Source organism: Rhipicephalus microplus, chromosome X, assembly GCF_043290135.1.
Source record: "Rhipicephalus microplus isolate Deutch F79 chromosome X, USDA_Rmic, whole genome shotgun sequence".
In the NCBI taxonomy this organism is placed as follows: Eukaryota; Metazoa; Arthropoda; class Arachnida; order Ixodida; family Ixodidae; genus Rhipicephalus; species Rhipicephalus microplus.
In genome coordinates, this window is record NC_134710.1 from 52,240,722 (window position 1) to 52,259,618 (window position 18,897).

At 49.5% G+C, this 18,897-nt stretch overlaps 2 protein-coding genes across 3 annotated transcripts in view; one reads left to right on the forward strand and one right to left on the reverse strand.

The window, feature by feature from the left end:
• rau (RA domain-containing protein rau) overlaps nt 1-18,897 on the forward strand; it is a 92,643-nt gene that overhangs the window by 35,283 nt on the left and 38,463 nt on the right. The window contains exon 2 of one of the 2 annotated variants that reach the window (XM_037427148.2): nt 16,955-16,987. The exons of the other annotated variant lie outside the window; for it this stretch is intronic. Within the exon in view, the coding sequence (XP_037283045.1) occupies nt 16,955-16,987 (33 nt within the window). The remainder of the gene's footprint in view (nt 1-16,954; nt 16,988-18,897) is intronic. 2 annotated transcript variants of the gene reach the window in all.
• Nucleotides 6,773-9,523, reverse strand: LOC142775256 (uncharacterized). Its single transcript, XM_075876602.1, has 3 exons — nt 8,905-9,523; nt 7,816-7,848; nt 6,773-7,490 (listed from the first exon to the last, which is right to left on the reverse strand). The coding sequence occupies exons 1-3, from the start codon at nt 9,227-9,229 to the stop codon at nt 6,802-6,804; spliced, it is 1,047 nt and encodes a 348-aa protein (XP_075732717.1). The 5' UTR covers nt 9,230-9,523; the 3' UTR covers nt 6,773-6,801.

The window sequence follows — 18,897 nt, forward strand, 5'->3', positions numbered from 1 at the left end:
GAAATTTCGACCACCTGGGGTTCTTTAACGTGCACCCAAGTCTGAGCACACGGGCCTACAACATTTCCGCCTCCATCGGAAATGCAGCCGCCGCAGCCGGGATTCGATCCCGCGACCTGTGGGTCAGCAGCCGAGTACCTTAGCCACTAGACCACCGCGGCGGGGCAAAAGTGAACGATGGACAATATTTGTGTTGTGCAGTGTGAAAAAGATGGAGGCGGAAATGTTGTAGGCCCGTGTGCTCAGATTTGGGTGCACGTTAAAGAACCCCAGGTGGTCAAAATTTCCGGAGCCCTCCACTACGGCGTCTCTCATAATCATATAGTGGTTTTGGAACGTTAAACCCCACATATCTATCAATTCAGTGTGAAAAAGTATAGCCAGGTCATCGGCACATCGATTAAGAGATGGCTGCGCCTCGAGCGCAGCGCTTCTGTTGATACCGCTTACGTAGCGTCATTGTTGCGAAGAATAATCTTGATCACGCGCTCACATGGTCCATAAACTTTTGTGGTTGACCGTATTCTTCGTATTTGCTGATGAGAAACTGGGTAAGACCTAGTGTATAGGTGCCGTAAATACCTACGACATCGGGACGTTTGGTGCACGAATTTCAAGGTTGATTGATATGTGCGGTTTAACGTCGCAAAACCACGAACCTCAAGGTGGCGTCGCCTATCGCATTTTTTTTTGCTTGTGTTCCAAACATCTCGTGCCTAGCTCGGTGAGGTTGGGATTGTGAAGAGTAATTTCTTAATAAACAATCATTTTTTTCTTCCGTATCCCTTTGAAGCCGTGCCTTTATATATGCGTAGACATTACCGTGAAATCGTATATAGCTGAAAACTGTGCTCTGAGCAAGCAACTACACTGTAAGCAAAAACTATCCGAGTTTGGGGTTTTTCCGGCTCATGACCTCTGAAAACTCCCTCGCGTTTAAAATTACTACCTCGCGTAGGAGTAAAAGATGGTGCATGACATAGTTTTACCACCACCTCTCAGGCAAGTAGTAAAAGGATGTCAAAATCCAGTTTTACCACTTAGGGAGTTTTCTATCACGTGATTTTTAACCTGCGTTTCAGAGTTTATTACCACGTGACTGCAAGGTGCAGCTGCTTCGGCGGCTTTTGCCCCATACCCCCCCTTGTGACGCTCTCAGCGAATACTGAAGGTACGCGAAGCCCACAGATGTTTTTTTTGTTTTTTTTTTTTTGCATCGCCGTGCCTCTGGACTGACTTCGAGTCAGCGCACTTTTACTGGAACTGGGGGCAGCATAAGCACAACAAGCGAGAACAGCATTCTTTGAAAGAAAAAAAAGAAAAAGACGGAGGGGGGGGGGGGGGGCCTCTCAAAAGAGAAAAAAAGAAAGAAAACCTGCTGTGGAAAGTTGTCCTGCATATTTTCGCAAATAGTTGCTTTTGCTCGGCGGTGGCTTTGGAGACAGACAGTGCAAGAAGCTCGGTATCTGTGTGTCTGGTTGGGCTGATGGATCTCACGTGTTTCCTACATCATCGAGCGACCGTGCTCTTCCGAGCGCCTCCGAACCTGCACGTCGCGGATATCTCCACATCTGCCAGTGGTAACAAAATCAATCTGGTGTCGTCGTCCGTGCTTGCCTGCTGGAGCAGCAATAAGCAAAATGCTTCACTCTGTCGTCGGCACCGAGCCGCGGCCACCAGTGACCAGTGGGAGTGTGTCGCCGGGGCAGGTGAAAGAAGCATCGCATATATTTTGTTCCACAGTAGGCGATGTCTGCACGAGTAAAGTGCTGCCCGAATTGCCCACGTCATGCACCAACTGTTCTCAAACATGTAGCACGAAGCCAATAAGAGGCAGACTGAACCAACAAGTAGCGGCCGGTGAGCACGAAGAAAACCCGGACCTGCCCGGATGGTGGTCTTTCGTTGGAAGTATGCATACACCGCCCGTCTCCGCAAGATAGTGGTCACGCGTTCATTTGTGTCTGAAATGACGACGAAATTCGCACAGGAAATGTGTTCTGTGATTGCCAGCTGTGTTTCATCGGATAGCAGTGCTCCTCGAAAAGGCCTAAAACGCCGTCGGTAAGAAGCTTGAGTGCAGGCGTGCACCGCTCCTCTACGCCCGTTGTGATGAATACGTGCTGCTACTGTGTTTGTGCACCGTCGCTCAATTAAAATCACTGAGCTACCATGGTTTGTGTGTAATTAGGTATATTTTATGGACTTGTGCATCAGCAGTGCTAACACGCGTGGGGCAAAGAGCCCGGTGTGCCAAGCAATTATTGGATAATCAAAAAGGTGAGATCGTGTAGATTTATAATAAAAGGTCGGTGTGACATTTAGTGCCCTGCAGCCCACCTGAAGCTTACGCTTGCACCTTTAAGCGTTGTTGTTAATCGATGGAAAAAAAGAGCTCTCCTACCGGTACTACTTGGCCGGTCAAAAAGTCGTGCCTATATATATACCGGATTGTCGAAGTGTAGTTGAGCAACGCGTGCAGTCTGTTCTAGTGGTGTATTATTCTGCATTTGTTGTGCGTGCGTGTTTGTGTGTATGTGAATCTATGTGTCACCAATTCTGCCGTTCAATAAATTCAATCAGTTCTGCTATTCAATAAATTTGTCATCTCTGGCCGATTGCACCCGTCAATTTTTATTTTTTTTTACCACCAGAAATAACTCCCGGTAATCACCTCAAAAACCTTGTGAACGTAGTAAAAATTTACTCTCTCTATACTCGCTGAAAACCTCACTGGGGTAAATATTCACTACTTTCCCTACGTTCAAAAACTCAGTTAGCACGAGAGTAAATTTTTACCTCGGTAGTAGGTGGTAAAAAAAACCCAGGAAAGGTAGTGCGCTAGAGGACAAATGGTTTACCCAGTTTTTGAGGTTATTTCAGGTCATTTTTGTTTAGTGTGTATAAATTCCGGTTATTCAAGTTCCCCGTGAAATGTGCATGGTCATGACTCATGAATTTTAACGGAGCGTGACAATCAAGAAAAAAAACAAATATTTAACGAAAATTTAAAAATCAGGCCCCTTTCAGGCCAGGCATGCAGACACCCTCCTTTGTCTTTCTCACTTCTTTTTAGTGGCGAAGCTCCTTAAGCCGCGGGTCTGTACATGCATTTCTCTCTTGGTACGTGACCGCCTATAGTTCTATGACTGACTCACTCAGCAGGTGCGGACGGGCGGATGTACGGACGGACGCATGGCCGGATGGCCGGATGGATAGAGTATTCACGGTTTACCGATAAAACCCTCCGAAGCTTCGCCCCACTGATGGTCATTCACTCCGTGGATATGCAGTAATTTTTATCATTTATTTTATGTGAGAAAATTACGCGCGCTGTTTATTTGTTTATTGATACTTCAAACCCATCTCCGTGCGTAAAGGTCGCAGTGTGCCTTTCAGTAGCGGGCTGCGATCTTTTCCACTCATTGGCCGTTCCACCACTCCGTCCACCGTCCAAAGCTCGTCGTGGTTGGACTCCTTTATGTCTCTTATTCCGAGGCCAGTACCGCTTACAGGATTACATGCAGTCGTTCTGCCCAGCCGGCCGTGAGAACGAGCGCGCCGCAGTGGCCAGATAAAAAGCGACGCGCAAGTAACCCTCCCGGATCGCGCCCGAAATCTCTCGGCTCATTCCTTGCGTTTCTTTCTTTTTGAGCCACTTATTATCCAGCTGCTTCCCTTCGCTGTCCGTGTTACCGCGCGACATTGCGGGGGTCCTTGCAAGGCCATCGGGCCGTGTGTCTAGCCCTTCCGACCGGTTCTAGCGCAACAGGCAGCCACGGTCGAACGTGCTTTCTGCTCGCGACGGTGGACCGCAGACGGCGCCTCTTGGTTGCGCCTGGCCACCGTGCGTCGAGATGTCCTAGGGCCATTGTTTCGAGAGCCCCCCCCCCCCACCCTCCCCGCTGAGATTTGTTTTCAGTGCGCCCTCTCCAGGAGAGACGACAAAAAGAACGCGTGACCAAGCCGTCGGCCGCACTCTGCTTCAGCCGTTAGCCCGTGGCTGTCTTCCTCTCAAGTGCATCCTGTAGCTGGCGTGTATACCGTGCGAATAATTGGAGCGTACGCCCTTTCATCACCCACCCCCGTCGCACCCTTGGCGAGTTATCGAACATGCGTCCCACGTCACATATTGGCCTCGTTCCTTTTCTGGAGGTATACATTGGACAGACACGCTACTGTGACATGATGCAAGTGCAAACGCTACTGCGACTGTGTTCTTACTTTCTAATGTTGAATTCCAATGGCGGAGTCGGAGCAAGTTTTTCTGCTCCTTTCAGAGCAAGTGTGTTCCAATGCCAGAGTGAGAGCGAGAGTCAAATGTTCCAATGAGAGAGCCGGAGTGGATTCAGAGCGGGAGTCCCTCCGTGGAGCAGGAAAAACTGCTCCGCCGAAATCGGTGGAGTGGACCGGAACTCAGCGTGACGCATTTCCTTTAACACGTTTGCCTGCTTGGGGGCGCAGCTGGCGCGGCGCGAGTTGTGTTGATAATGGCGGACGGCATGGACGGCTCGGCTACCTCGGCAAAGCGCGCGGCAATGCTTCTGCTACTCGATAGCGACAGCTCTGAGTCGGAAAGCTCAAGTACTGACACGAGTGATTCGTCGGACAGTGACAGCGACGCTAAAGCTTGCGCTTACGAGCGGGAATTCAACAAGTTGTTCCGCATTCCCGCGGAGAGGCCCAAAGTCGTCGGTTTCATCGAGGACGTCGTTCGGCAGTACTCGGATCACGAGGTAAAGAAATAGAAAAAAAGAAGGAAAGCATTATGCTCAAGGTTTAACACGTTGTGGTGTTTTCGTTTGTTTCTTTTCTTGAGCAGTTCCGGAGGCACTTTAGGCTGGCTCGACCTGTGGCCGAAAAGTTGGTCGCGGAGTTTGCTGTCTCGACAATGTGCCCTTCGAGCACACACGGAAGAGTTCAAGCGAAATCGGCGGAAACGCATGTCTTGACATTTATCTGGTTAGTTACACCTCCCCACCTTCACCCCCCCCCCTTTCTTTTTCTTTGTACGATGCCTGCACAAGAACGCATTTGACTATGAGCCTGTTGCTTACAGTGCAGTGTGATCTGAAGCTGTTTTTTTTTTCTTTCGGGTACCTGTAATCCCCCTGCGCAGGTACGCGGCCAACAAAACCTGCATGCGAGACGTGGCAAGCCGTTTCGACATGTCAGAAAGCACCGTGTACAGAGTTCTTCAGAGAGTAGCACAGTTCCTGATGACGCTGGGACCATCGGTGATCAAGTTTCCCGCAGACTTGGAGAACCTCACTAGCAGTTTTGAGAAGGTTTGCTTTGATTTTATTTATTGTGAGGACCAATAATATTGGCCGGCCAAGCTATGTTGATCATATCACAAACACGAGTGCACATTTTATTGTGGGTTATTTTAAGCTCAATTTTACGCTGAGGTGGGACTTTAAGAAAAATGTAATAGGTCGTGATGATAATACCGAGCTTCATCCAGTTGTGTTCGAAACATTCAACTTATGTCTCTCCTGCAGTCACAGTCGATTCCTTGCATGCGGATGATGCTGCATGCTTTGTCATTTCTGTTCAGATGTACGATACAATATGGATGAGGTTTGGTTTTAAATTTAAGAATTAAATTGCAATTACGTGCTTCAACTCCATTTAGGAAAAAACATATGCAGGCTTTGTTTTGTTTTCTCTCCCATTTTACCATTGTAAAAAGAGAGGTGGATAGCAAGAAAACGTGTAGTATATGGTGTGGACAGCAATGTATGTTATCTTAAATAGTTCTTAAAGTTGAATTTGGTTTGCATTTTGAATCTTTACCATAAAATATATTGTGCTGAGTCATGAAGCGTATGCTGTGATTGTGAGTTAATGGGCTTGATCACCAGTATTTCCTGTTAAAACTCCTCGCAAATGCTCATTTCTTGCTCAGGCATGGATGATATCACTCATTAGAAGAGTACAACTTGCTTGCAGGTGTCTGGAATGCCTGCTGTTATTGGCTGTATAGATGGATCGTATGTCAAGATACAGTGCCCAGCCAACAAGGTTGCCTCCACATACTGCAACAGGCACCATTACCTTTCACTAACGCTGCAAGCCGTCTGTGACCACAAGAGGCGCTTCCTCGATGCGTTCACTGGAACCTCCAGCCAAATGCATGATTCTCATGTGTTTAGCTTATCGCCTCTTTCAAAGAACATAGCTTCAGTATGTCAGGGCCGTTATCATATATTAGGGGACGCAGCATATCCGCTGCGGGAGTACCTGTTGACACCATACAGGGATTACGGTGCAATGAATAAGCAACAAAAAAGCTTCAATTTTAAGTTTTCAGGCACACGAGTGCTCATTGAAAATGCATTCAGCACACTCAAGAAGCGCTTCAGGCAGCTCATGTACCTGGAGTTGCACACTATCCACTGGCTCAATAAGTTTATTATAAGCTGCTGTATCCTTCATAACTTGTGCATCGATTACGGTGATGAAGAGCCAGATGATGATAATGATGATGATGGAGCACCCAATGCTATTTAGTGGGAGAACTGCACAGATAACCATAGTGATAAAACTGATGAGGAGCGAGCTTTGCACAAGCTTGGCGAAATTAAGCGTGCAAAGGTATTGATCAAGCTCCTGCAAAGTGATTGTGGGAAATAACACCATAATTCTCTGTTTTGTCTGAACTGGCCCTTTAGTTCCCCACAGTAGTTTGGAGGCTGTGTGTGTGCACCAATGCGCAGCCCCCTTTATATACACAAACACATGTTTTGCACTGCACATTTTATTTCAACTAGCTAATAGTATTTTCGGCCACTGAAATTATTCATTGTCTAGGCCAAGAAAGCGGCTCATAAGCTTCATTTTTTCTTCGTGCTGTTTTGCTTTTTCTTGCCGAATGCGCTCCTTCTGCTCTTGCCTCTCTTGATGACGCTTCCTTCTTTCATTCTCGCGTTCAGTTCGTTTTTTTTCTTTTTCTTCCTGAATTTTCCTCATTTCATCAAAGAAGTGATTCATTTCCAGTAATCTAGAAGCCGAGGGTTTCGGCTTTTTGGGCTCAGGCTCCTTCGTTGTGCTGGTAGACTCCTGGCTAGTTGAACCTTGGCTTGTCAGCTCCTGGCTCCCCGATGCTTGGCTCGTCGACGCTTGTCTGGGTGGTCTTTTTATGGAGACTATTCCAGAGCTGTCCCTGAGCTCTTCTGGCTGAAGGCTGTCATCTAGCCAGCGTATTTTGGCAATGTCATCTTCAAAAGGAACGTCGCAAGGAGAGTTCCCCGATTTGCTGTTATGTGCTGCAGCGCTTCTTTTTCGTCGCATGACTGTTTTGTAGCGGCTGCAGCACTGGTCACCTGTTTTAGGGACCCCGACAGCCTCTGTAATGTCGGCCGCTATTTTGGCAAACATTGCCTTTTTATTTTTAAATTTCTTCATCGGCCCTATTTGGGAAAAATACTGCTGGTAGTACTCGAGCAACAGCTTTGTTTCTCCCGCCGTCCACTCACAGCCTGTACCTGAAAAAAAAAAGTGCTTGAGACATTTGTACAGACGTTACCAGTTGCACGTCACCCGACACAGTTGTTAGAGAGTTGTGGTATTCTGCTGTGTTGGTATTAATGTAGAGCTTATAGGCATATATAAGCACCAACCTGTTTTAGTTTGTCTTGATATCGATTTTTCTACTTTGATTTTTGTCGTTACAGTGCTTGGTGTTCTTTGCACTGATCTAACTGTATATATCATGTATAATTCATTACTTGAATGCATTTGTATCCTCTCCTGCTAGGGCCTCTAAATGGGCCTGCAGTTTTCTCTAAATAAATAAATAAATGGACTCACTGCGTTGCTCGCTCATTTGGCTGTGTTCTGGCACTGTGAATAGAAAAACCAAATGCATTGTTATTCATACAGCTGGTATACATGAAGCGACATAACGACCGATTTGTGTTCTGTGACACAAATTGCTGTACATTGAAGCACCATGTGAATTTCATGCAACTATGTATGCACTTAAGCTAACCATGTGAGGCTTCCTAACACAGCTTCACAAAACAGTAACTCTATGTTTGCTATGCTATCTCATCACGACACAAAATTTGGAATAACAATTTCACGTAAGCATACATGGTGGCATGCAAGTTCTTCAACAATAGCTCAACACATTGTGCACATTCTTGATTGAATTACACACTCTCATCATGATGCACAGAGTTTCTGATCAGCTGACTGTTCATCAAAATGAAGCAGGATCTTTCAGGCCTGAAACAGGCAGTGACACTCCAGGAAAAGCAACGTAATTTCTGCGGACTGAGACCGATTCCTAATTTGGATGTGCTCAATGTCCCGAACTTGGTAATATTGCCAACCCATTAGATAGCAGAACATGCACACACGCTGCTACCTCTGCAGCTAAAATTTCCTGGGGGTTACTTTGGAGGTATCTCGCCGCAAATGCGTACCTGCCAACCTAGAGACTTCTGAAATCGGGAGATTCGCCGCGGGAGCGGAGTAGGGGGCAGAAAACAATTGTTTTGGACGATCGGTCCAATTGCCCTTATACCAAACACGCTTGTCACCAACGCGGTTCGTTTCTATTCGTGTGGCTACATTCTAAAGTGATAGGAAGTCGCTTCTTACTAATGACGCCGTTCCGTGCAAGAACAGCGGCGTCACGCGCACGTTTACTTTTTGCTGTATATTTACAGCGGTGTTTGTGCAATCAATGCGGTGAAGGTTTTCGTTCTCTACGGACACAGGCAAACGAACAACGGTATGACGCATGCGATGCGTTTCAGTGACATGATCGCATCAGCAGTAGAGCAACGTTGCAACATGAACATAGCGCGTGCAGACAATCGCTCCACCCAACACGTGTGTTGCATTCAACTTACAATTACAGCACAGTGTTGAAATTGAGGAGACACTTACCATGTTGCTCCGCATACTGTGTGGTCACCATCGCAGACATCGTGGACAATAGCTGCTGCACGCTTGGCGTGGTATCCATTTCACACAGGTGAATAGCGCTGAACAAGCAAACGAACGATGCGGCGATGCTGGTAAGCCACGTGGTAAACAGACAGCGGAAGAGACCACGCGCAAGGTATCCTGGGTAACGCAGCAGCTTCCGCCTTGCTCCAGCAGGGCGGGTTGTGTTCCGATGGCGGATTTGGAGGATTTGCTCTACGCCAGAGTCGAGTGCTCGCTCGCGGAGTCGGTCGGCTGCACCCACTCCGCCATTGGAATTCAACATAAGTTGTGCTTTACACCTTCGGCGAAAGTTCTTTCCATTCGAGACTGGTAAACGAGTCTTATTGGTACGTTTATTTTAGTTTCTTTCGAGGGTGTGATAAACTTTGATCTCTTTCCGTGTTTGAGAAAATTAGTCCGTACGATATAATCTCATTCGCTACTGGTTTTTGAGCGCGAACAAAGGGCCCTCGTACGCCAGGCCGAACAGCGTTAACTCATTGTTTATGGCCCTTATTGTTTCGGTGACTACACTGATTTGAAAAGAAAGGAATCACGACTACTTATCATGAATTGCCAGCAGACATTGTGTTTGGCGACGACCGGAAGCCGAGAACACTGCGCTTTCTTTGTGTCAAGTCACGGCTGTCCTGCTGAGATACTATGAATTCCGGAACAATGCTGAAGTAAGTAAATACAGTGGCACTTTCTCTCTCACCCCCATCGTTTCCATTTCGAGTCCTCAAAATTGCATTTCCTTGTCTTGGACATTTCTCCTTCCGTCGAAGGCTGCCGCTTTCTTCTTTGTTTCCTCCCCGGTCACGTAACGACACTTTAATCGCGTTCATTTGTTATGCGATCCTCGAGGCACCCTTATGCGCGTCAGCCCTAACGACCGGGAATGTCTGAACTGCTCGGGCGGCTAACGTCCTATTGTCTTCGTGTAACTTAGCAGCGTGGCAATCTTGTCACGGATATGGGCGGGAATTCCAGGGGAGAAGGGCACATTTTCTTACTTTCGATCCCCGCGTTTACCTGCGTCGGAACACTTCGGCCCCAAAAGAGCAGGGCCCCGCATCGTCGCCTTCGGATCGCTCGAATGAATGCAGAGCCGCCGCCTCGGTGTCAAACCCATTGTTCGGCGGCGTCATCATTTTGGGGGAGGCAATAGATTTATCGCTGCCGAGCGTGTACACACCAGCGGCGGCGGACGCCAAACGGCGGCTCGTTGCGTGCCGGGCGCCCCTTCTCGCAGGCGCCGCCGCTCGAAGCGGCCAGGCTCAGGGAGATCGCACTTTTTGCCAGGAATGCGGCTCCTCTCGTTGCCGGCTCGGCCTTCGCCGCCGAGTGGCAGGAAGGGGGTCGTATACGGCAGCGCGAGGGCTCCGCCGCCGGAGTGACCCTATCGACGCCACACGAACTTCGTGCTCGTCGCGTGCCGGACCGGGCAACATCGCTGCCGCGGCCGGAGTGCACCGCGCGTCGAAAGCCGGAGAAGAGAGTGCGGCGCCGGGTTTTGCGCAGAGAGGTGCGAGAGAGTGCGTTGGGTGGAGACGAGAAAATTACAGGCATTATGGCTGTCCGTTCGAATTCCAGGCCAGTTGATCCGCCTGCACGGCTGCTGCTAGCGGCGGTGTCGAGAAATGCGTCGGAGGGAGTGAAATTGGTGCGCCGGATGTCCCTTTGCGCCTCTAAAAAAAAAAAAGGTGTAATAAATATGCTGAATGGAAGTAGTGCGCTTGGTGGCTACGCTGGTATTTTTTTACGGAGCCACTGAAAGAAAACGTTTCACGAAGAGAATCCGTGAACGGCGGTGAACCTCGGTGGTTGTTCTGCTACCGTGCGCATGCACCGCAGTGAAAGCTATCGCCAGGCTCGTCTTGGCGTCGCTGATTGTCGCTGGCGTCGCTGGAGCGCCCGCCGGTGCGGCTTTTTCAGTTGAGCAGGTGCCACGTTAGCGTTTCGTCTGAATCCCTATACGCAGAGGCACTTATTGGCCGAAAAAAAGCGTCCCCTTTCTCTCCTCAGTTGCTCTGTTCTTTACACGGCACTATTTGCTAACCCAGAACGCTTGACGTTATGATGAATGTGAGCTTTAAGGACATTCTGCCTCTCTTATTCCTTACCCCCTCTTTTTTTTTTGTTAACGCGGTTAATCGGTTTTACTAGCGTAGTCCTTTGTTCCGTATTGTTTTCCAGTGAAGAAAGGCGGCGCGCTGGCCATCTTCTTGGGTGTTTCCCTCGCGCGCCCGTCTCTCTTTTCCACACGGGCGGCCTGCTCTTACCAAGTATCGTTCTGTGTACACACACACGCGCCACGCGTGGTCAGGCACTTGGCCTATTGTCTTCGGCAGCCCGTTTTCTCTCCGAGCTCGTCGTTTCCTTTCGGAGCAAAAAACAATCGGCTGTGAAAAAGGACGCTCGCCGACACCACGGTGGGATCCCTTTCAACGCGCCCGCTATTTCTATAGTCCGGCGAGTTCCACTCCAGAGCGTCGGAGGCAGCTCGGGGCTCTTTTCTGTCGCCCGCAATCACTTTCCGGCTTTTCGTCTCTCCTATAGGGCCGCGGAATGTGGGTCAACCAGTGGTGTGCTCCGCAGTTTTTTTTTCAACCGGTCCAATGAGCCTCGTGTGGCGTCGTCTATAAATAAGGACACATGTCGCATGCGCCACGTCGGTTGCTGCCCGAGGCCGTATTTACAACAGCGCTCGTGCGAGCATCTGCAACACATCGCGTCGAGCGGGCTGCTGCCGAGGGGCCTCCGGAGTCGCTGAGAGGGGAGGAGCCCGACGATGTCGCCGACGAAGAGCGTCTTCGCCCGACTCCGCGGAGGGCCTCCTCGAGCGCGTGGCGCATGTCGGACGCAGATGGTGCGGCGAGATGGCCCGCGGCACGGCCGGCTGCGACCAATTGCTCGCCGGAGCCAAGGCTGCGCAGCGCGACCCGCGCTAATTAGGCCACCTCGCGCCGCTTCTGCCGTCGCGAAGGCGATCTCCGTTTAAGCAGTTCTCTCGCACTCCGTTGGCTCCGTTTCAGGAGACGTGTGACAGCACCCATTGTCCAATGACACGACCTTGTCGGGGAGAAGACGGCTGGGAAAGAAAAAAAAATGCACATGTGCTCGTGTCGCCAATGCACTTCAAGTCATACGTCAGTGACGAGACGAACGTAACCTTCTCGGCGGTGCTCAAAATGCGTCCGACGTTCCTGTTGCACGTTGTCTCACACAGCGTACAGTATTCCCAGAAAACGGCAAACGTTTTAAGGAACTGAACGTTAGATGGCGCTGAAACGTGCCTAACATGCGGACGTCGCAGCCTGTCAAGATCGAATCCGCGACTTGTGCGTGTTCGATAACAGGAAATCATAACGTGTGCTCCAGAGAGAGCTTTTAGTTCAGTAGTTGTGCTCTCATTATGCAGTAACACTTGACCGAATGCGATGAACTGTATAGTTGTTAAGTTAAAGACGCGTGGGCTATGACACGCGTAGGAGAGATGCAGACCCACTGTGGCTTGTGTGTGCAGCTCTGTTACGTTTGTCGCCCTCAGCGCGCTTTTCTCCTCAGAACAAGCTAAGCCTGATTGAACATCCCGTAAATGAACTTCTTCTTTCCAGGAAAGAAACGAAAATCTCATTCGTGCCTGCTAAAAGCTGTTTCCCATAACTTAATTAAAAATTTATATCTTCGCAGTTTTTGCAAACATGAATAAAGACCCCGAGTTTAAAAAAAAAACTAACAATAGGCTCGCAATCTCAAGCCGTATAACACAAATAAGCATAAATTCTAGCTGTGAAGTGCGCATAAAGTACACACACACACACACACACACACACACACACACACACACACACACACACACACACACACACACACACACACACACAGTATCGTTTAAAGTACGTATCGTACTTCAATTGCCGTAACACTGCATACTCTGTTAGATACTAGAGAGTTTTAGTTTGGCGCGCGCAACGGCACATAGCCCACGCAATGCGCGAGAGGAAGCAAGAGTGCGCATGCGCTGAACCTAAAGAGAGATGCGTGCGTTTGCGCACACAGGGGATGCGCGCATCTCGGCGCTTATGTTGCACCCGCTATGGCCGTTGCGTACCTTATCGACGGCTCTCGCAAGATCACGAACTGCCGAGACCAAAATAGGCAAGATGGCTGCGACTGAGAGCACTATATACGGTGGTCGTGGCAGCTAACGTTGTCCGTGTGAATTTCGGCGCATTTTGAACTAACCTGAAGCTAATAGGCGAACAGGTGCAGTGGATTGGGATCGCGGCTATAAGCTCGAACGCAACGTTGGACGACCGGACACCTCATTTACGAAAAAGCAGGAATCCGACGGTGACGTGAAGCGCCGTGACGGGTTTGTGGGTTGTGTATATACGGGGCGTTGTGAGTGATCCCTTGCGGTGGTTGTTGCGTGTGTCTAACCGGAAAAACGTCCGAATGATCGCCTGCAAAAGCATTCCAAGTGTTAGAAAGTAAAGGTTAGTTCTGGTCATGCATTTAGCGTGCATGGGGAATGCACCTCCGTGTCTACGAGGCTCGGGGTATTTTTCTTGCACACGGTGCTCACATCATTGTGAAAGCGGCTATCGCGACGGGAAGAATGACACGTGGTGACGCCGCCGCCAATGGGGGCATTTGTATTTAGCGTTGAGCAATCCCAGTTTGTTGTTGTTTTCTCTTGTCTCGTGATCTCAGAAAATAGGGAGTTTTACAAAAGCGCACCGCGAGCCCTTGCGGTGTAGTCGCTGCCACTGCGCATGCGTCGTACGCGAGCCGCCGTTTGCGTTCGCGGCCCGCCCGCAGAAAATCCGAAATAGAGCGCGGCGTGTGCGGCCCCCGTATGCGGCCTGCAAAAGCTGGTGTCGAGGGTACGTGTAGTTTCCGTGCATTTGAGTTTGCGGGGCAGCTAAAGTACCTAGGTTGTTCCCTAGGAGGGGCAAACGTTATTCTACACCTCACATGGTGTCTGCAACGCCCACAGCGCCTGCAAACGTAATTCTAAATCTCCCTAATGCCTGTAGCAAATAATAAATCTTTAATTGGCAGCAGCAGATTGTCTCTTCTCTCATGCTGCTAGCTCACTTAGCCCCAACACCTCAAACCACTACTCGTCTTCGGAAAATATCGCCTTGTCTCATGCCCTGACTTTTGTGTTGCGTCGCCAATTATTACAACTTCCGAGTTGCTCCTCCACGAGATGGCGTGATTCAAAGGTACAGTTACTGAGGTAGCATATACAGTAACTCTACTCAAAGGCAGGCCTGTTGACGCCAAGGAAGAGTATAACCTCTTTGGTTGACGCTCAGGCGCTGTACACGTTTCAGACGTTGCGCACGGTAAACTAATGTTGTAGAACGCAACATTAAACGCTTAAACGCAGCGCGCAGCACGTTGCGAACGTACAGCCTTGCGTTCACTAAACAGAAATTATGTACTGTTTGCAAGACTATACGATATGTATAAGTTGCAACTCCGCTTAAAACCGCATCTTGTGCGATTATTTGCATTCGTAAAATAATGGTGACCCCAACTTCTCCTGGACAGTTCCCCAGAATTCAGCGTCGTTCTTCATGTAATAAATGCAGCATACTTAATTTAACTCAGCTTGGCCGGTGTGCTTTTCTCTGCTCACCTGGTACAGTCGAATCGAAGCTTCCTCTCGGTATGCACAGCGCTGTATCTGACGCAGCACCCGAGATATCGCGTATACCCTCGCCTAAAATAAACAAAACACTCGGCCTTGCGGGGTCAGCGCTAAAAAAAAAAAAATGTGCGGACGAAACGAATAGCCGGCTGCTCCAAATCAGCGGAAGCTCGGCCCCACTGCCTTTGGGTCAGAATCGAGGTCTATGCGTAGACTCACGATAACAGGAAAGCCAGCAGGCTTGATTGAAGAAATAGTCGGCCGGGGGAATACCGAGCGGGGAATCGGTAGCGCTTACGCATTTGGGGCTGCACTGCGGGGCCTGCCCCATCTTGAGCCAGCGCGGGCGGCCGCCCAAGGCTGCCTGCAAGCTGTACGTCTTCGTTGGCGCCTCGCCTCCGGCTGTCCGCGGAGATGCCGACTGGCTCCGCGGGGGAGAGGCCGACCCAGTTCGCATGCTACAAGTGGTGATGCCATTGGACCCTGACGGCACGATGAAACGTGTCAAATATTATGTCGCCTTCTCACTTTAGCTCTCTTATCACATCAACGGAGATCTGGCAAGCAGGAGATCACAGTTCGGGATTCGCACCGCGGTACATCACGCATTTTCGAGTGAAGCTCGTGGTATATGTACATGTTAACGGAGCTGCATAATATAGAGGGAAAAATGTTGGAGGCAAGAATACAAGAAATAAATATTCTGGACGAACACAACAATAGTAATTTTGTTGTTCGTGATTAGGTTTTTCAGTGTGTGTGTGTGTGTGTGTGTGTGTGTGTGTGTGTGTGTGTGTGTGTGTGTGTGTGTGTGTGTGTGTGTGTGTGTGTGTGTGTGTGTGTGTGTGTTTGTGTTATAAGTTTGATCCGAGTTGCCGTTAACCATTCTCCACACCTTATGTAGTTCAGCACTTAAGCGCTCTCAGATGCAGACCACATCACCACCCATCTCGTGCAAGCATGTACAACCATTAAGTAAACTGCGCAAATGTTGATCGTGCGCTGATGTGCGTACTTGCAAGAGGACAGATCTCCCGGGAGCTGCGGCGCGGAAGCGTCTTTTGTTTACATAAGCGCGTGTATTCTAGATCCTGGGCGCACGCCTATGTTTACACTTCCACTCTCGTGTTTCCCTGCCTACATCGACGCGTGCGACTGCGAAGCGGTCTGGCGCACTCTGGCTGAGGACCTCCATCGTCGCAGACGCGGTTGCCGTCGTCGCATATACATATATGGTCGCCCAGTGTGTTCATTGGGCAGGCGTGCCCCCGTGGCTCCAGCTGGACGCCGCCACCGTGTGGCAGCGTGTGTGGGGGCGCTATCGCTTGAGGGCCGTGGACGTGCTGCGCTCTCAGAAGATCGTACTCGGAAACGAGGTGACAGCGGGCGCCGCCTGCAGGCCTCTTGGATCTGCTGAGACGCGCGAAGCGGTGTCTCGCGATGAGCTTCCATGGCGCGCTCCAGATATGTTATCCTAGAACAAGGCGCATGTGCTTGGCGAAACAGTGTCTCGCATTTCTTGCTTCTTGTTGAGGGGGCTTTTTTTTTTCTCGAATTTTCCTCGTTTATATAGTCGAAAAGCCGGCATCGCGACAAAAGCTGTACGTGGAGTGCAGTGCATGCCGGAAAGGCGAAATCGAGCGAACCAGCCGGCGTGCGAATAACAATGCAACAAATGAGGCAATGATACAGTCGAGTTTAACGAGGTTGCAGTGTCTGGTTTGCTATCCTGCGCAACTACGACGGGAAGGGAGGTGAACGTGGGGATTCACTGATAAGGTAACAAGGGGAACGCCGTTCATGCGGATTGGTTCGGATCTTGAGAGCGGAAGGGCGGGAGGGAGGCATGGTCAGCAAAATCTGGTTTGCTACCCAGAACTGGAATGAGGGGAAGCTAGGAGAACGGGAGTGTAGTGATAAAATAAAGAGCGTATAACATCACTTCCAAGTATAAGACGCGCTGCTGATACTCAAAAGTACGCTGAACTATCGCAGGCGTTTGTGCGGGCCTGATAGTTTGCATTGAAGGCACGCCCAAATTGTGCCCCGAGAATCGGTGAATGAGCTTTTCAGATGGTATATGTTTTGTTGCACAGATAGCAGGTTACAATTTACGGAATGAGATAGGAGACCTGCATCGCCGCTCAGTCGTGGTGTGGTGACGTACTGCATTGTGTTCATCGTTCGTTACATGTGATGGTCTGATGTGGTCTGTTTTTCGTTCCGTATATGCTCTACCTCTTGCACGCTCGTCCGTCGTCGTGCTGAACTTTTGTTGGGGGAAAGGGTGTAAAGATGACTGTCGCGCTACACAATGGTTTTCTGTTTCCTCAACAGAGGTCTCCTATGCGATCCGGAGAAGATGAGCTGGTGAGTCGCTCGTCCTTTAGTCACTCTTATTTTGACATCGCGCTTGTGACACACTTGGGTCAAGCTTGGACAAACTTACATTTTAAAGTAAGCATGGTTGGTGCCAGTCAAAACGTTCGAAAAATATACCTGTGCACACCAAAGTACGTCGTACTCTCTTTTCTCCTGAATGTGCTATACCGTAGGCACTTTCGCACGTGCGAAAAGTTTACTACGATGTTTTTAAAAAGTTATTACGACTCTTTTCAACGCCAGTGTATAATGTAAGTTCAGCGTTTACGTTCACAGTTGTTATTTTCTTTGTATATGTCAGCGTGAGCTGTTCGAGTTATGACCATTTATTTCGCGTGTCACTCGATTAATCAGTGTTGGGGTCCAGTCAGAATCTGTTTCCCTCAGACTTGAGCAGTCGATTGTCGCGAACATCAAATGTCGATGCCTCGGAGGTTAAGTGCTCATTAGTGCTCGGTAACTGTTCAGCGACGACCGAAGTTGAGTTAAAAAAAAATCTGCACGAGAAAGTGCTGCTAACGTAACTCAAAAAGTGATGTCGGCTGACGAAAGGAAGCTCTAGATAAACCACACGGTGCATCCGTATCCCGCCTATAAAGTACACCGCTGCAGGTGCTCCGTGGTATGTCCCACCGCGGGCGCGTTCCCAGTGGAATAATGTTGGCATTGACTCAGGCGCAGCGTTTTTTTCGCGTCGCCATTGTTTCCAGCGCTGGCGCGTTTTCATTTGCCCGTGTTTATTTCGTCTCGGAAGACGAGAAATTCCCCGGAGGGCGACTGGCTGGCAATCGCCGATGCGTGTCGACGGTCGCGGGATGACAAAGACGATGACGAACGTGCGAAAGATGAAGCCCTGCGCGGCCTGGGGGCTGGGAGCGCGGCTTGCATAACGAACCGTTGCCCCAAGCGCTCGATAGAGGGCATTGTTTCCTCCACACCGCGGCGCGCGTCAGGGAGGCCTTGTGGCGTCTTTAACGATCGTTTTGCGCGCGAGTCTTTCTTTTAAATGTTTTTTTTTTTTTTTGCAAGCTGCGAAGTTTTGGGCTTGCAGAGGGAAGTAGCCCGCGGAAGCAAGTCCCGGGATTGCGCATGCCTAGGCATTTTGGCAGCAGTGATGCGACAATCTGAGCGTGGCACCGTCAGGTGTCGCGTTGTGCGGCTGGACACATCGCTGCGCCGACTGCTTATGCGAGCCGCGGAATCATTGAGCAACGCGGTAGTTGGTGTTTCAAAAAGCCCGTATAGCAGCGACAGGCGTGCGTCAGCGCTTGACATGCAGGAGCGTATAGCCCGCCTTATTGGCTACACCCATGCCGCTCGACCCGGTTAAACATGTATTATTGCTTTAGCATTTATTTCCTCTGGTTCAACTAAAGAGGGATTGTAATTTTTTTATCAATGCAAGTCGCGGTTATAGCCTCGGCCAGCCATGCAAGATAATCGCAAGCGTTCTGGCCTCGAGAACGTGTCCATCATCAGCTCTGTCTAGCTTTATAGATTTGTGTGAATACGTGTCCGAATTAGGAGGAGCCACTTGCCCTTAGCTTGGTGAAAGCATGTATGGAATGGACAGCAAATAGAAGCGATTTGTGGCTGTACTTTCCTGTCAGGGATGGAAGTCTGGTCTACGAGTTGTACGTTGCAAGGCTCGTGCAGCCATCAAGGAGTCTCTATCTAAAGAATCGCGTAATTAGAGTCAGCAGTGCTGCAAATTGCTTGTTTTTTTATTATTCACTTAGGATGCTTGTTATCACGTGTCGTACAGCCCTTTCGAAAGAGCCATATAAAAAAAAAGAAGGCTGGAGATGGCTTTCGGGAAAATCAGCGTTTAGCATTTTCTTCTACTATCCCGCTCATGACGCGCCATGTCCCCCAGTGCATGTTGCCGAATCGAGCTG

What these genes read in the sequence shown, in the direction of transcription:
- LOC142775256 (XM_075876602.1), bottom strand. Translation starts at nt 9,229, where the DNA reads ATGTTGAATTCCAATGGCGGAGTGGGTGCAGCCGACCGACTCCGCGAG. An exon ending in ACAGTATGCGGAGCAACATG is followed by an intron (nt 7,849 to 8,904) that starts GTAAGTGTCTCC and finishes TTCTATTCACAG; the next exon opens with TGCCAGAACACAGCCAAATG. An exon ending in CCAAATGAGCGAGCAACGCA is followed by an intron (nt 7,491 to 7,815) that starts GTGAGTCCATTT and finishes TTTTTTTTTCAG; the next exon opens with GTACAGGCTGTGAGTGGACG.